The 18,438-nt window shown below is 44.5% G+C and overlaps 3 protein-coding genes across 4 annotated transcripts in view; 2 read left to right on the forward strand and 1 right to left on the reverse strand.

Moving 5' to 3' along the window:
• Positions 1-18,438, reverse strand: part of LOC308102580 (E3 ubiquitin-protein ligase TRIM35-like) — a gene marked incomplete at its 5' end in the record, with an annotated part of 614,451 nt that overhangs the window by 120,773 nt on the left and 475,240 nt on the right. The window lies entirely within an intron of this gene.
• The window catches only part of cep85l (centrosomal protein 85L), an 86,910-nt gene that overhangs the window by 65,974 nt on the left and 2,498 nt on the right, over positions 1-18,438 (forward strand). For both annotated transcript variants that reach the window (XM_080452347.1, XM_080452346.1), the window contains exons 7-15: positions 5,659-5,744; positions 6,595-6,712; positions 6,928-7,287; positions 10,089-10,241; positions 15,002-15,156; positions 16,280-16,397; positions 16,634-16,684; positions 17,734-17,817; positions 18,090-18,258. In XM_080452347.1, the coding sequence (XP_080308473.1) occupies positions 5,659-5,744; positions 6,595-6,712; positions 6,928-7,287; positions 10,089-10,241; positions 15,002-15,156; positions 16,280-16,397; positions 16,634-16,684; positions 17,734-17,817; positions 18,090-18,258 (1,294 nt within the window). The remainder of the gene's footprint in view (positions 1-5,658; positions 5,745-6,594; positions 6,713-6,927; positions 7,288-10,088; positions 10,242-15,001; positions 15,157-16,279; positions 16,398-16,633; positions 16,685-17,733; positions 17,818-18,089; positions 18,259-18,438) is intronic.
• On the forward strand, positions 11,589-13,700 carry LOC308103895 (pyrin-like; the record flags this gene model as incomplete). Its single annotated transcript, XM_080454104.1, has 3 exons — positions 11,589-11,823; positions 12,448-12,503; positions 12,717-13,700. 3 exons carry the CDS (start codon positions 11,589-11,591, stop codon positions 13,698-13,700), a joined length of 1,275 nt encoding a protein of 424 aa, XP_080310230.1.

Below are 18,438 nucleotides of genomic sequence, written 5' to 3' on the forward strand. Positions count from 1 at the left end.
ATACGTCAATGGACAATGCTACTCTGTCATTAACCCTGACCCTTCACAGAGAGAGAGAGAGAGAGAGAGAGAGAGAGAGAGAGAGAGAGAGAGAGAGAGAGAGAGAGAGAGAGAGAGAGAGAGAGAGAGAGAGAGAGAGAGAGAGAGAGAGAGAGAGAGAGAGAGAGAGAGAGAGAGAGAGAGAGAGAGAGAGAGAGAGAGAGAGAGAGAGAGAGAGAGAGAGAGAGAGAGAGAGAGAGAGAGAGAGAGAGAGAGAGAGAGAGAGAGAGAATGCCTGGGTGACTCAGCTTTGGAGGAGATGCCAAAAGAGATACAATACTAGGAACAGAGTACACAGACACAGACACACACACACTGTTGATAATAGCCAGGTGTCTGCACATAGCTGGGTCTATTAATAAGTCAAGTATTGTTGTGAGGGGGGGGGGGTGTATGTGTCACAGTTAAATATCCTATTTGTGTTTAAAAGTCAATGAAACAAATACTGCATGGGTTGTGTATGTTAATTCCAGGGACGTGGCTCATTAGCATATTCATGAGGGGTTGTTCCTGCAGCCGTGACATAATGGCATAATTAATTGTTAATGAGGGCACAGACATGGCCGAGTTGGGGCCCACCTAAGGCCCAGGTAGAACCCACTTAACCCATTAACACCGGGACAGGATATGTGTCATTTTATATTTCTTTAGGCTATTCAAAAATAGCAGATCTACAAGCTCATAGCGCGGCACCGAGTGCCGCGCTATGAGCTTGTAGATCTGCTATTTTTCGAAAAATCATGAAAAAATCTTTTTTTATATATTTTTTTCAAAAAACATTTAGAAAACGTTTAGAAAACATTTTTAAGAATCGCCTCAGGTCTTAAAGGTTCTATGACATTCATTTTCACTTTTTTTATTTTTTATGTTTTTTTGGGGGGTTTTATGACCTCAATTACACCCCAAAAATCTGAACTTTGAACATTCAGTGGATTTTCTGTGGTCTGGGGTTTTCTGATTAATTAGGCTGAAAAGTAATCTGAGCTTGGCCCTTCGGCAGTGATGTCACAGCCGATTAATCCCGCCCACTCTCCTCCTAGCCCCTCCCCTATCCTTTCCTTTGGGGGGGGGGGGCGGAGCAGAGGCGATGATTGACAGGCAAAATACAGCGACACCCGCAGGCAAAGATTTCTTTTTTCATTGCAGTTGAAAAGGCTTTAGAAATATGAAAGAAAAACACCTGCCATGGATCAATGGAGTGGAATTTTTGGTTAAAACTTTGTATACACGTTTGAAGGACCATGACAAAGACAAACAAAGATCCATGAATTCAAGTCTCCATGGGGTGTGTACTGTAAGTGATAGAAAAAATAGATTTTGGGGGTGAACTATCCCTTTAACGCATTAACACCTGAGGCCGATTCTTCTACATCAGTCGTTCTCAAACGTTTTGGTGTCAAGGACCCCCAAGATGTTATTTATTTTGCCACCGACCCCCCCATCTTTTGTGCCAGGGACCCTCAGAAGAGAACCATGTAGATTTAACACAGAGACACAATGTCTCCACATCAAACATCAAACACTGCTTTGTCCTCAAACACCTTCCCAGCTGCTGTCAAGAATGGCACACGCACACACACACACACACACACGCACACACACACACACACACGCACACACACGCACACACACACACGCACACACACACACACACACACACACACACGCACACACACACACGCACACACACACACACACACGCACACACACGCACACACACACACACACGCACACACACGCACACACACACACACACGCACACGCACACGCACACACACGCACACACACACACACACACGCACACGCACACGCACACGCACGCACACACACACACACACGCACACACACGCACGCGTACACGCACGCACGCGCGCACGCACGCACGCACACAAACACACACACACGCGCACGCACACGCACGCACGCACGCGCACGCGCACGCACACGCACACGCACACGCACACGCACACACGCACACGCACATGCACACACACACACACACACACACACACACGTGCGCGCACACACACACACACACACACACACACACACACACACACACACACACACACACACACACACACACACACACACACACACACACACACACACACACACGTTTGTATTACTATACTTGTAAGGACACTTTAGGACAGCCATTGTATGAATGCCATTTAAAAAATAAATACATTTTTCCATTTTTAACCGTAAGCCTAAAGCCGAAAAACAGCAGATCTATAAGCTTATAGCTTATAAGCTTAGAGCTTATAGATCTGCTATTTTTCGGTGCATGACACTGGCGCGCAACTAAGTATAAATCATGTTTAACGCTAATTCCAATCCCTAAAGCTAACCTCTAAATGTCTAATCCTGACCTGAATGTTTTTCTAATTGTAAACGTATCTCTAAAAAAATATTTTTTCAACTATAAGGAAAACGGTCCTCACAATGTAGATTTCTTCAAATTCTACTATACTTGGTCCTCTGGCAAGTATAGTAATACGCACACACACGCACGCACGCACACACACACACACACACACACACACACACACACACACACACACACACACACACACACACACACACACACACACACACACACACACACACACACACACACACACACACACACAATCATTTCAGGTTGATGAGGGACAGCTGCAGACAATATAGACAGTGTTGAGAGATGTGAATAGACAGTGTTGAGAGATGTGAATAGACAGTGTTGAGAGATGTGAATGACTCCACGATCACTGTCAGCACCGGCTGGAACACAAGTGTTGTACTTTATGAAGACTTCTCTCTTTCTGGGCAGAGATTTGAACACTTTTTGTGGGCAGTCGTCTGGTGGCTTCTGTGCAACAAGAGCCCCACCCCGCCCTGTGAAGCCCCCCCCCCCCAACACTGTGTAGCTTAACCCATTAACACATTTACCGCCGGGCCCGTAGTTCTACGGGCCGTTAAATCCAACGGTTAAGCGCCGAGCCCGTAGTCCTACGGGCTGCGGTCTTTTCGCGCATGCGCGGTCCGGGTGCACTTTCGGAATTTTTTTGATCCACTTCCGTTTCCGGTTTGATGACAGGAAATAGAATTATTTGGGATCCGGTTTCGACGATCACGCCTGCTCCCATTCTACAGACGAAACTGAAACTCAATTCTCTTCCTGTAGTTTTTTCTCCTCGCATTTCACTGTTTAACGTAATCCGCTCTAACTCAAACATGGATGCCCCGTTTGACACGCGATCTTCACTGGGAGATACAGGGAGATCTCGCGGATGTAAACAGACCGTTCACGGCTCAATCTTAAGGATTTTAACAAGATCTATGGCGACATGAAAAAAACAAAAAAACAACAAAAACACCTTGGCACTGGTGAGTACATTATGAGATTAACCTCTGGCGGTGGATGTGTTAAGACCTGAAGAAGCATCTGTGTCACTTTTTCATTTGAGCTAAAAAGCATTATTTTACACTTTGGCTATTCAAAAATAGCAGATATACAAGCTCGTAGTGCGGCACTCGGTGCCGCGCTACGAGCTTGTAGATCTGCTATTTTAACGAGCTGGAGAGCTGGAGATTAACACATTCCCCGCCAGAGTTTTTTTTGTTTTATTCCCCCACTGCCAAGCATTTTTTGAGTTTTTTCAACCTTTTTTAAACATTTTTTAAGTAGTCACAAAATATTTTCAAAAATATTAAAACAAAATATATTCCCCTCATTACACACACACAGGAGTCTCGTAGAATCGTGGAAAAAAATAATCTGATTGCGGTAATCCGTTCCATAATTGCAGCCAGTTGAAAATAGCATGTTTCACCCAAAATAACATGATAAAAAAAAAAATTCACAGGAGCCGAGATACAGGATTTTAAAGTAATAAGTTAACCAAGGAGTGAATGGAGCTAGAAATCTTTGGATCGCGATATCTCTGGTTCTGTGTGGATAAATTGAAAAAAAAAAAAAATATATATATATATATATATATATATTTATATATATATATATATATATATATATTTTTTTTTTTTTTGAAAAACGGATATAACCGTTGTTGGGGGGAAACGGGTGTATTTTTAAACAACGGGTAGACCTGTGTTTGGCAGGTAATGTGCTAAAAATCGTATTTTTTTTTGCAAATCTTGAGATTTGAGTTACAAAAGCGAACATTTGTATCTCAAATCTTTGCTTCTGGGGGATTCAACAGTTTTTTGAAAAAACGTATGTCGCCATAATATCGTTCTTTTTTCCATGTCAAGGACGCCCAAAATGACATTGGCCGCGGACCCCCATCTAAAGATATATGTTCCAGTGACCCCCCGGAAGCAAAGATTCGAGTAAAAAAAATCGCTTTAAAACAATATATATTAAAAGATTTGCACACATTTTCACAATTTTTTCAAAAATATCAGATCTACAAGCTCATAGCGCGGCACTCGGTGCCACGCTATGAGCTTGTAGATCTGATATTTTTGAATAGCCCAAAGTGTAAAATAATGGGTTAATGTGGTACAACATGTAGTTTAATGTGTATATGTAACCTCATGTATGTATACTGTATCTGCTGCTCTTATGTTATTGTGTGTGTGTGCATGTAATGCATGCAGGGCAGAATTAGGACGATACCCACTCATAATCAAAATAAAAAAGAGAGCACTTAAGTTCTACAACCACCTAAAAGAAAGCGACCTAGATGCACTCCATAACAAGGCACTCACACACAGCGAAACCCTAGAGAGATGCCCCCTCAGCCAGCTGGCCCTGGAACTCCGGACACAAACAGAGCCACGTGATAGAAAACCCATTGGACTAAACCAAATTATAAAACAGCAAAAGGAAAACTACCTGACACACTGGAAAGAAGCAACACAAAAGCAGATTAAACTAGAATGCTATCTGGCCCTAAACAGAGAATACGCAGTGGCAGAATACCTGAGCACCGTGACTGACCCAAAACAAAGAAAAATCTTAACTAGGTACAGACTCAGTGAGCACAGTCTTGCGATCGAGAAAGGTCGTCACAGGCAGACCTGTATCCCGAGAGAAGACAGACTATGCACCCACTGCACACAAAATGAAGTGGAAACCGAGCTACACTTCCTAACCGTCTGTCCATTGTACCAAGAAAGACATCAGAGACACATACTTCCCACAGATTACAACCACACACAGAGATTTTTAAAACATGACCAATGACAAAAAACTCCCATATCTGCTGGGCGAAGTACAACAATGTGCAAACACAGCAGCAAGATTCGTGAGTTGCTGTGATAGGAGAAGGATATCAAACGGAACACAACCACCCTAAAGACTAATCATTGTGTATATTCCTGCACTATACCCGCACCCAGTGATCTTGGTACATAGAAATTGATCTATTGAAGATTCTGACTTTCAAATGTACATATTTTTTGTTTTGATTGTATTTCTGTATTGTTGTATTGTGCTTTCTGCTTTGGCAATGTAAACGTATGTTTTCTCATGCCAATAAAGCCCTTTGAATTGAATGTGTGTGTGTGTGTGTGTGTGTGTGTGTGTGTGTGTGTGTGTGTGTGTGTGTGTGTGTGTGTGTGTGTGTGTGTGTGTGTGTGTGTGTGTGTGTGTGTGTGTGTGTGTAGATGCTGTCAGGAACCTCTCTTCCTGTCAACACTCTGGTGAAGATAAAAGAGGGGCTGCTGAGACAACGAGAGCTGGAGATAGACAGGTAACACACACACACACACACACACACACACACACACACACACACACACACACACTCAAACACACACACACACACACACACACTCACACTCACACTCACACTCACACTCACACACACACACACACACACACACGCTTCTCTCTATTGCTCTCTTTCTCACTCACTCACACACACCTCTACCACTCACCTTGAGCAGTGATGCTTTCGGCATATAGTATGCAGCCACGTGTGTGTGTGTGTGTGTGTGTGTGTGTGTGTGTGTGTGTGTGTGTGTGTGCGTGTGCGTGTGCGTGTGCATGCTGTACATTACTCAGTAAATTAATAGTTCTCTGGGGTTCATAACATGAGCATCAAGTTACTTACCTTAAATTTCGGACTATAAGCCGCGACTTTTTTCCCATTTTTCGACCCTGCGGCTTATATAACGGTGCGGCTTATCTATGGATTTTTACAGCTAACGGCCACTAGGGGACCTCCTAAATCTATGGATTTTACACCCGCGGCTTATAGTCCAGTGCGGCTTATATATGTACAAATCATTCAATTTAGCTGCTGCGGCTTATATTCAGGTGCGGCTTATAGTGCGAAAATTACGGTACATTCAGCTACACTGTGTCCACTACAACAAGGACGGAGTCACCTCCCCGTCTGGCACTGAGGGGGTTAAGTTAAATCTACCCTCTGTAGCTTTCCTTTGGGTCTCCTGTTCCAGTGATGACACGTTTACCTCTGAGCCAATAGAGCCTGCCTGCTTGCTCAGGGGAGAAATCGAGTTTTAAAGATTCAGCTCAAAATGTGCGTCAAACCAGAAACAGGATGGGGTCAAAGGTCATGTCTTTGTGTTATCCAGACAGAAGCAACAGATCTTGCAGCTGCATGCACGGATCAGAGAGAATGAGCTGCGGGCGCAGCAGGTCATCCACAGCCAGAGGGGGCGCTCTGACGACACCTACCTGCTCAAAACTAAGGTACGGAGGTCTCACATCCGCCCTGGGGGGTCAGGGGTCACTTGTATGCGTCTTATCAAGATTTCTCTGGAAAATGTATGAAAAAAATGTCAACTGGGAAACGATTAAATAATATCTCAAATAATTGCGATTTTGCGATGATGTAATAACTGGGAGAGGTTTAGTCGCATACATCGGTTGCAAAAACCCCACCCTTGTGACCTCTGGTCCAACAGGACTCGCTGTTCGACGGGCCCTGCGCGACAGGAAGCTCTGTGTGTGCGACAGGAAGCTCCGTGTCCACCGCGCTGTCGGAGCGGAGGCCTTGCGCGACAGGAAGCTCCGTGTGTGCGACAGGAAGCTCCGTGTCCACCGCGCTGTCGGAGCGGAGGCCCTGTGCGACAGGAAGCTCCGTGTGTGCGACAGGAAGCTCCGTGTCCACCGCGCTGTCGGAGCGCAGCAGCGTATGCTGCGAGAAGAACGGCGAGCTGGCCAGGAAGGTGGCGGCGGCCGAACTGGAGGTCCTTCACCTCAACGAGTTCCTGAAGCAGAACACACAGAAGTACTCCGAGGACGTCAAGAAGCTGGAGGAGAAGGTAAAAAACCCAGTGCCAGCTCAGTGGCCTCGTGGTTAGACTGTCCGTTAGAGTGTGGTTAGACTGTCCGTTAGAGTGTGGTTAGACTGTCCGTTAGAGTGTGGTTAGACTGTCTGTTAGAGTGTGGTTAGACTGTCTGTTAGAGTGTGGTTAGACTGTCCGTTAGAGTGTGGTTAGACTGTCTGTTAGAGTGTGGTTACACTGTCTGTTAGAGTGTGGTTAGACTGTCTGTTAGAGTGTGGTTAGACTGTCCGTTAGAGTGTGGTTACACTGTCTGTTAGAGTGTGGTTAGACTGTCCGTTAGAGTGTGGTTACACTGTCCGTTAGAGTGTGGTTACACTGTCTGTTAGAGTGTGGTTACACTGTCTGTTAGAGTGTGGTTAGACTGTCCGTTAGAGTGTGGTTACACTGTCTGTTAGAGTGTGGTTACACTGTCCGTTAGAGTGTGGTTACACTGTCTGTTAGAGTGTGGTTACACTGTCTGTTAGAGTGTGGTTACACTGTCTGTTAGAGTGTGGTGAGACTGTCCGTTAGAGTGTGGTTAGACTGTCTGTTAGAGTGTGGTTAGACTGTCCGTTAGAGTGTGGTTACACTGTCCGTTAGAGTGTGGTTACACTGTCTGTTAGAGTGTGGTTACACTGTCCGTTAGAGTGTGGTTACACTGTCTGTTAGAGTGTGGTGAGACTGTCCGTTAGAGTGTGGTGAGACTGTCTGTTAGAGTGTGGTTAGACTGTCCGTTAGAGTGTGGTTACACTGTCCGTTAGAGTGTGGTTACACTGTCTGTTAGAGTGTGGTTACACTGTCCGTTAGAGTGTGGTTACACTGTCTGTTAGAGTGTGGTGAGACTGTCTGTTAGAGTGTGGTGAGACTGTCCGTTAGAGTGTGGTTAGACTGTCCGTTAGAGTGTGGTTAGACTGTCTGTTAGAGTGTGGTTAGACTGTCTGTTAGAGTGTGGTTAGACTGTCTGTTAGAGTGTGGTTAGACTGTCCGTTAGAGTGTGGTTAGACTGTCCGTTAGAGTGTGGTGAGACTGTCTGTTAGAGTGTGGTTAGACTGTCTGTTAGAGTGTGGTTAGACTGTCCGTTAGAGTGTGGTTACACTGTCTGTTAGAGTGTGGTTACACTGTCTGTTAGAGTGTGGTTAGACTGTCCGTTAGAGTGTGGTTAGACTGTCCGTTAGAGTGTGGTGAGACTGTCTGTTAGAGTGTGGTTAGACTGTCTGTTAGAGTGTGGTTAGACTGTCCGTTAGAGTGTGGTTAGACTGTCCGTTAGAGTGTGGTTAGACTGTCCGTTAGAGTGTGGTTAGACTGTCTGTTAGAGTGTGGTTAGACTGTCCGTTAGAGTGTGGTTACACTGTCTGTTAGAGTGTGGTTACACTGTCCGTTAGAGTGTGGTTAGACTGTCCGTTAGAGTGTGGTTACACTGTCTGTTAGAGTGTGGTTACACTGTCTGTTAGAGTGTGGTTACACTGTCCGTTAGAGTGTGGTTACACTGTCTGTTAGAGTGTGGTGAGACTGTCCGTTAGAGTGTGGTTAGACTGTCTGTTAGAGTGTGGTTAGACTGTCCGTTAGAGTGTGGTTACACTGTCCGTTAGAGTGTGGTTACACTGTCTGTTAGAGTGTGGTTACACTGTCCGTTAGAGTGTGGTTACACTGTCTGTTAGAGTGTGGTGAGACTGTCCGTTAGAGTGTGGTTACACTGTCCGTTAGAGTGTGGTTACACTGTCTGTTAGAGTGTGGTTACACTGTCCGTTAGAGTGTGGTTACACTGTCTGTTAGAGTGTGGTTAGACTGTCCGTTAGAGTGTGGTTAGACTGTCTGTTAGAGTGTGGTTAGACTGTCCGTTAGAGTGTGGTGAGACTGTCTGTTAGAGTGTGGTGAGACTGTCCGTTAGAGTGTGGTTAGACTGTCCGTTAGAGTGTGGTTAGACTGTCTGTTAGAGTGTGGTGAGACTGTCTGTTAGAGTGTGGTTAGACTGTCGGTTAGAGTGTGGTTAGACTGTCCGTTAGAGTGTGGTTAGACTGTCCGTTAGAGTGTGGTTAGAGATTGGCAGTGGTGGAAAGTAACTAAGTACATTTACTTAAGTACTGTACTTAAGTACAATTTTTAGGTTTGCTTGAGTATTTCCAATTTCCAATACTTTTACTTCTACTACATCTCAGAGGCAAATATTGTACTTTTACTCCACAACAATTATTTGAAAACTTATAGTTACTAGTTACTTTTCAGATATAAATTATGATATTATAAAACATACATTAACCACTTCAGCCCTATTTTATACCTAGGCTATTTGAAAATAGCAGATCTACAAGCTTGTAGATCTGCTATTTTCAAACATCGTAGGACTTTTACTTTTGGTACTTTAAGTACATTTTGATACCATTACTTTTGTACTTTTACTCAAGTACATTTTTTATTCCGGGCTTTTACTTGTAACAGAGTACTTTTACATTGCAGTATTGATACTTTTACTTAAGTAAAACTTTTGAGTACTTTTTCCACCACTGGAGATTGGGAGGTTCGGGGTTTGATTCCCCGGCGGGGTCGTACCAAAGACTATACAAATGAGACCCAGTGCCCCTGGAAATGTGCTCTGTCAAATTTATACTTGAGAGATTTGTGTGTGTGTGTGTGTGTGTGTGTGTGTGTGTGTGTGTGTGTGTGTGTGTGTGTGTGTGTGTGTGTGTGTGTGTGTGTGTGTGTGTGTGTGTGTGTGTGTGTGTGTGTGTGTGTGTGTGTGTGTGTGTGTGTGCGCGCGTGCGTGCGTGCGTGCGTGCGTGCGTGCGTGCGTGCGTGTTCAGATGAAGACCAGGGATCGCTACATCAGCAGTCTGAAGAAGAAGTGTCAGAGAGAGAGCGAACAGAACGCAGAGAAACAACAACGAATAGAAACCCTGGAGAAATACCTGGCAGACCTGCCCTCCCTAGAGGATGTGCACACACAGGCTACACAGGTACACACACACACACACACACACACACACACACACACACACACACACACACACACACACAAACTAAAGTTCTCAAATTCTTGCCGAACCCGACCCGACGTTTTCCAATAGGAACAAAGAGGGGGCGGGGCTTAAGCAATTTCAGCCTGTCCCTATTGGCTGTCTAAGTGTACCTAGCACATTTCGTAGGTATTCGACGCTGGGAACCGGAGTTATGGCTGTTTAAAGCCCAGCCAATAGGAACACAGATGGGGCGGGGCTTAAGTAATTTCAGCCTGTCCCTATTGGCCGTCTAAATGCTCCTAGCAAATTTCGTAGGTATTCGACGCTGGGAACCGGAGTTATGGCTGTTTAAAGCCCATATATCTTCATATATGGGCATAAAAGGGACGCAGGTAGACAGACAGATAGAGTTCTCCATATATGGGCACAAAAGGGGGCATGCCCTTATATGGGCATATACTGATGACATCAGAGATGTCCATATATAGAAATACAGGGACAAGGACTGATACTGTATACATAGGGATCTCCATTTATGGGCATAAAAGGGACACATGTACAGACAGATCTAGAGATCTCCATATATGGGCAAAAAAGGGGGCATGCCCTTATATGGGCATACACTGATGACATCAGGGATCTCCATATATGGTAGTGGCTGATTTGGAGATCCATATATGGAGCCGACTGATTTGTTGACAGTGTGACATCACGCTGACACAGCTGGGTTAGACCACACTGCAGTGGGAACTCTATATACGGTCATTGTGGTCATTGTTGACAGTGTGACATCACGCTGTGTGTCACTACGGTCATAGTGACATCAGCACGGTATAAAAAGGACAAGCGCAGTCACTCACACACCACATCGAAGACATCTAGAAGATCCAGAACTGAATCATCTCTTCCGCCTTTATCTAGTTGTCTCTACTCGTGATTCACCAGAGTTGTTGAGCCCGTCTCTAGTTCTCATCAGCAAAATATCCTCATCGTCGTCGTCGTCATCATCTTCTCAAGTTCTCATTGAACAGCACTGCAGTGGAGGGTCTTGACTCAGCCAACCAACAAACACAGCTTAAGTCCCGAAGCTATTCTTCAGGAGAGACATCGAACTCCTATCTTGTAGAAATGGCGTCTGGCAGCATTCTGCTGTCTGAAGAGCAGCTACGTTGTGCCGTCTGTCTGGATGTGTTCACTGACCCAGTCAGCACTTCATGTGGACACAACTACTGCAGAACCTGCATCACACATTACTGGAACACCAGTGATGTGTGTCAGTGTCCACTGTGTATAGAAACCTTCTGTAAGAGACCGACGTTCTCTGTTAATAAACTCCTCTCTGAGATGGCCGATCAGTTCAGGAAGACACAGCAGGAAGCCGCTGACCCAGATGAAGTCTCCTGTGGCTTCTGTAAGCTGAAGGCTGTGAAGTCCTGCCTGGGGTGTCAGATGTCCTACTGTGAGTCTCACCTGGAGCGTCATCAGAGACTCACAGCATTGAAACCACACCAGCTCATCGACCCTGTAAAGAACCTGGAGAACACGTGTCCCAAACACGACGGACCTCTGGATCTGTTCTGTAAGACTGACCACATGTGTGTCTGTCGGTTCTGCACCGAGTCAGACCACAGGTCACATCACGTCATATCTCTGGAAGAAGGATGTGAAGGAATGAAGGCTGAGCTGAGAAAGACAGAAGCTGAAGTTCAGCAGATGATCCAGGACAGACGAGTGAAGATTCAGGAGGTCAAACACTCAGCAGAGCTCAGCCAGAAAGACACAGACAGAGAGATCGCAGACGGTGTGCAGGTCTTCACTGCTCTGACTGTGAGGACAACCGTGGCTCAGCTGGAGGAGACTCTCTGTCAGGAGATGGAGAAGCTGTATGATGCTGAGCTGAGGAACATCCAGCAATATGCAGTGGATGTGACTCTGGACCCTGATACAGCACATCCCGAACTCATCCTGTCTGAGGATGGAAAACAAGTGAGTGATGGAGACATAAGGAAGAATGTCCCAGACAACACAGAGAGATTCTCTCATAGAGTCACTGTCTTAGGAAAACAAAGCTTCTCCTCAGGAAGGTTTTACTATGAGATTCAGGTTAAAGGGAAGACTGGGTGGGATCTAGGAGTGGCCAGAGAGTCAATCAACAGGAAGGGACAAATCACACTGAACCCCGACAATGGTTACTGGTCTATAGGGTTGAGGAATAGAAATGAGTACAAGGCTCGTGCTGGTCCTGCTGTCCTCCTCCCTGTAAGAGAGGAGGTCCGGAAAGTGGGAGTGTTTGTGGATTATGAGGAGGGTCTGGTCTCCTTTTATGATGTGGAGTTCAGAGTTCATCTCTACTCTTTCACTGGCTGCACCTTCACTGAGAAACTATATCCATTCTTCTGTCCTTGTCTTAATTATAATGGTACAAACTCTGCTCTTCTGACTATCTCTCCTGTCAATCCTACCATTGAGGAGGTCAAACACAAACACAGCCAGAAAGACGCAGACAAAGAGGTAACAGACACATGTGTGCAGGTCATCGCTGCCCTGAGGAGCTGTATTGAAAAGCAGAAAACAACAGAGAAACAGGCTGAAGGCTTCATCAAAGAGCTGCAACAGGATATCACTCAGTTAGAGAAGAGAAGCTCTGAGCTGAAGCAGCTCTCACACACTGAAGACCACCTCCACCTCATCCAGAACTTCAGGTCCATCAACACCCCTCCACCCACCAAGGACTGGGCAAAGGTCAATGTCCATCAGTCTTCACACGTGGGGACTGTGAGGACAGCTGTGGCTCAGCTGGAGAAGACACTCGGTCAAGTGATGGAGAAGCTGTTTGATGCTGAGCTGAGGAGGATCCAGAAATATGCAGTGGATGTGACTTTGGACCCTGATACAGCACATCCCTACCTTATCCTGTCTGAGGATGGAAAACAAGTCAATAATAATGGAGGCAAAAACATCATAAAGACATTCTCACATCGTTTAAATGTCTTCTTTAGAAAACAAAAGAAGAATCTCCCAGACAACACAGAGAGATTCTCTTTATGTCCCTGTGTCTTAGGAAAACAAAGCTTCTCCTCAGGAAGGTTTTACTATGAGGTTCAGGTTAAAGGGAAGACTGACTGGGATCTAGGAGTGGCCAGAGAGTCCATCAACAGGAAGGGACCAATCACAACAAGCCCCAACAATGGTTACTGGACTATAAGGTTGAGGAATAGAAATGAGTACCAGGCTGCTGCTAGCCCTCGTGTCCTCCTCCCTGTAAGAGAGGAGGTCCGGAAAGTGGGAGTGTTTGTGGATTATGAGGAGGGTCTGGTCTCCTTTTATGATGTGGAGTTCAGAGTTCATCTCTACTCTTTCACTGGCTGCACCTTCACTGAGAAACTATATCCATTCTTCTGTCCTTGTCTTAATTATAATGGTACAAACTCTGCTCCTCTGATCATCTCTCCTTAATAAGACTAATACCCGTCGTTTTCAGACCGGGCCTAAAATCCATGCTAATTTGTCGGTTCGGGCCGAGCCTCGGGTTCTGTGAAGAAAAAAAAATGTATAAGAAAAATGAATCTATTACCCCCAAAAAATCAATTCCAACATAACTGCCCCTAGAGACATAACGGTAAGGCCAGTGGAAATGGCAGTGGATGGGTTGGATGTGTTGGATGTGTTGGACGTGTTGGATGCAGCTCAAAGTGAACCTTACTCAGGCATCTAGTTTGTCGCCGTCCGACCTTCCCATGCCCGTGTTATTAACTCTCTGGCTGCCAAGAACCAGTTATCACGAGTTTCTTTTTTTTTTTATTACATTTTTTTTTTCTTTAGATCTTTTTTTTCTTTCTTTAAAAAAAAAAAAAGATCCACATCTTCATGATCCGAAGATGTGCTTCACTTCACAACACTTCTTGTTGAACTTATTACTGAAAAAGGCTGTATCTCGGCTCCTGAGCACTTTTTTTTTTTACTAAAAAAATAAAATAAAAAAATCCCTGGCAGTGGGCAAACGCGGCCAGAAATAAGTCTAACAGTGAGAGAGTTAAAGAAAAACGGGCGAAAAGGGCCAAAACGCAATCGAAAATCAAGGAAAGTGTCAGTTTTCAGAAGGTCCAATCTGCTCAGTTCAAAGCTTGTTGGATGCCTGGCTTTGAGGACATTAAGGACCTGGCTTTGAGGACATTAAGGACCTGTCTTTGAGGACATTAAGGACACTGTATAATACAGGCCTAAAAGTATGGTCATTGTTGGCCGGGCCCAGTTAGGGCCGGGCGTTAATTTTCAGGCTCGTTGAAAACTCTAAAACACGCACGCACGCACACACACACACACACACACACACACACACACACACACACACACAGACACAGACACAGACACAGACACACACACACACACACACACACAGACTTAATCCATTGAAATAAAAAAGAGGATTATATTACATGTATATGTTTTTTTTATAGTATATAGTTTTTATAAGCTTGTATATCTGCTATTATTTTGTGTCTTAAAATCTTAAAATCACACGATGCTTTCCAGGTCTTTAATGGATTAAGGGTCCATTTGGTTCCTAACTATGGTGTGTGTGTGTGTGTGTGTGTGTGTGTGTGTGTGTGTGTGTGTGTGTGTGTGTGTGTGTGTGTGTGTGTGTGTGTGTGTGTGTGTGTGTGTGTGTGTGTGTGTGTGTGTGTGTGTGTGTGTGTGTGTGTGTGTGTGTGTGTGTGTGTGTGTGTGTGTGTGTGTGTGTGCGTGCGTGTGTGTAGTTGAACACAGCTCAGCTGAGGTGTAAGGATCTAGAGGAGAAGCTCAGAGCTGTAGAGCTCAACGTGTCAGAGACTCACAGCCTGATGACTCAGAAAGACCAGCTGATTGACAGCCAGAGCATGAGAGAGGAGGAGCTGGTCGCTACCGTCCACAGGTAATACATATCATCTATAGATGTATTGATTAGTCTACCGTACACAGGTAATACATATCATCTATAGATGTATTGATTAGTCTACCGTACACAGGTAATACATATCATCTATAGATGTATTGATTAGTCTACCGTACACAGGTAATACATATCATCTATAGATGTATTGATTAGTCTACCGTACACAGGTAATACATATCATCTATAGATGTATTGATTAGTCTACCGTACACAGATAATACATATCATCTATAGATGTATTGATTAGTCTACCGTACACAGGTAATACATATCATCTATAGATGTATTGATTAGTCTACCGTACACAGGTAATACATATCATCTATAGATGTATTGATTAGTCTACCGTACACAGGTAATACATATCATCTATAGATGTATTGATTAGTCTACCGTACACAGATAATACATATCATCTATAGATGTATTGATTAGTCTACCGTACACAGGTAATACATATCATCTATAGATGTATTGATTAGTCTACCGTACACAGATAATATATAGTCTATCTATACATATTACGGGTGTGTCACTCTTTGCCTAATCCACGATTCAATTTGACTTTTGATTAAAAAAAAGTTTCTTCGTTTGTGGACCACTGACGGCCATTTCCATTTAGGCAGCCGAGTGTAAAGAAAAGACCAGGAATACATCTGTGTCATTGTAGATGTCTTTGGGCTATTCAAAAATAGCAGATCTACAAGCTCATAGCGTGCCACCGAGTGCCGCGCTATGAGCTTGTAGATCTGCTATTTTTGAAAAATCTCATTTTGTGCAAATATTTGAATATGTATATATTTTAAGCGAATATTTGTAACTCAAATCTTTGCTTCTGGGGGGGGGGGGGGGGGGGGGGGGACCCTGGAACAGAATATTTTGAGATGGGGGCCGGCGGCCAAATACGTATCATTTGGTGGGTCCTTGACATGAAAACGTTTGAGAACCACTGATATTATAGCGTGTGTGTGTGTGTGTGTGTGTGTGTGTGTGTGTGTGTGTGTGTGTGTGTGTGTGTGTGTGTGTGTGTGTGTGTGTGTGTGTGTGTGTGTGTGTGTGTGTGTGTGTGTGTGTGTGTGTGTGTGTGTGTGTGTGTGTGTAGCTTGCAGCAGAAGGTAGAACAGTGTTTGGAGGACGGTGTCAGACTCCCCATGATGGACCTGAAACATCTGGAGGTGGAACACACACACCTACTGGACACACAACAACACAACAGCAAGGTACACACACACACACACACACACACACACACACACACAGACATGACTACTGGAGCAACAACAACACATCAAGTTGAGCCAATTAGTTGCTCAAGTGACATAAAAGGAATTACATACGACCTTTGACCTTGTGCGTACACAGCTTCCTGTCCTACGTTGGTTTGATTGATTGATTGATTGATTGATTGATTGATTGATTGACAGCCGTTATGATTGACATGTGTGTTGTCTTGCAGATGATTGACAGTCAGAAGAAGCAGATTGACAGACTGAGTCAGGAACTAACGGTAAGAACGTCCGTCCTGTGTTTCACCCCAGACACAGTTTATAAGTTACTCCATTCACTATTTAGATATCTGATATATTCATTTTATCAGACACGCCCCCTTCCTTTAAAAACCCATTGGAACTTCATACTCATTGACTGCCAGAGTTTATTCATAATGTACTCACCCCCTTGCCAGCGATTTGCGTGTTTTTTTTTGTTGTTATTTTGTTATTTAAATGCATTTAAGTTTCTCTGGCCATGGTTTTAAACACATACGAGGATCGACCACCAGAGAGCAGCAAAATGACACCTTGATGACTCGCTGACCCCCCCCCCCCCCCCCCCCCCCCTCCAGGCTCAAACAGTCAAATACTTCATAAACCGGATGTGACGTTTTCGACAATCGCTGATCGGGCTTAAATACGATGTGATACACGACGCCGATGACTGTTCGTCACCCAGACTAAAGAAAATAGAAGTGGAGCTCTCCGTTTGTCTTTTATACCGTGTGAAAAAACGTGTTTTGGCCGCATTAGCGCATTTTTCAAGCTAAAAACGGAAACGGAAATCGCTGAAATTGCTGTGTGACTGGGAAGTGGCGGTGACTGGGAAGCGAAACTGATCTCGCGTCTATTAACCAAATTAAAGGGACTACACCATGAATTTAAAAATTTATAATAATATTTAATATCATATTGTTTATGTCCCTCAAACGTTTTTCAAAAGGTTTGAGCCTTTTCAAGCCTCAGATATACTCATTTCAACTAACTTCTCTCTGGCTTATAAAGCACTTTCACCTGCAATACCACATTGTCCTGTTTGGCACGGGGCGCTATTGAGCCAGTTTGTATGCATGTTATCTCCTGGTTCTGTGTGGAAAAAGTAAAAAGAAACAAATAGGAAAAAAATAAGAAAATAATTTTTAATAAAAAATAAAAGGAGGAGGAGGGTGATTTATGTCAAAATTAAAGTTGTTCCAACCCAGCTCTGATCAAAGTTAGGCACGCATGTGGTGATGTCACAATGATGTCATAATGAAGTCATAATGATGTCACAATGATGTCATAGGCCACAGAGAGGAGGCTACAGCTGCAGAAAGACGTCACGCAGCAGCTACAGAGACACCTGGTGGAGAAACAACAAGACAGACAGGTAACTGTCTGTCTGTCTGTCTGTCTGTCTGTCTGTCTGTCTGTCTGTCTGTCTGTCTGTCTGTCTGTCTGTCTGTCTGTCTGTATGTGTGTGTGTGTGTGTGTCTGTGTGACACTCAAAACTCTGCAATCAATCAATATTTTTCTTGAATATATATATTATATAGTAAGCTTTTTCAGGCCTTCTTCAGGCATCAATCAGTGTATATTTGTAAAGGTCTCTCTCTCTCTCTCTCTCTCTCTCTCTCTCTCTCTCTCCTCGCTCCCCTCCAGAACCACAGACAGGTGGATGTGGGGGTGCTGGCGCCCCCTGCTGTGGAGGCAGGCTCCCTGCTGAAGGAGATGTCTCTGTGTCTGCTGGACCTGCAGGCGTTGTGCTCCGTCCTGGTCCAACGTGCCCACGGGCAAGAACCCAACCTCAGCCTGCTGCTGGGAATACAATGTAATACACACACACAGACACACATGCACACGCGCGCTGCGCGCACACACACACACACACACACACACACACACACACACACACACACACACACACACACGCAATTCAATTCAATGTTATTAAAGTGTCAAATCACAACAAGTTGTCTCAAGACACTTTACATGTAGAGCAGAGACCCGA

This window comes from Gymnoscopelus braueri, assembly GCF_963280865.1.
Source record: "Gymnoscopelus braueri genome assembly, chromosome: 16".
In the NCBI taxonomy this organism is placed as follows: Eukaryota; Metazoa; Chordata; class Actinopteri; order Myctophiformes; family Myctophidae; genus Gymnoscopelus; species Gymnoscopelus braueri.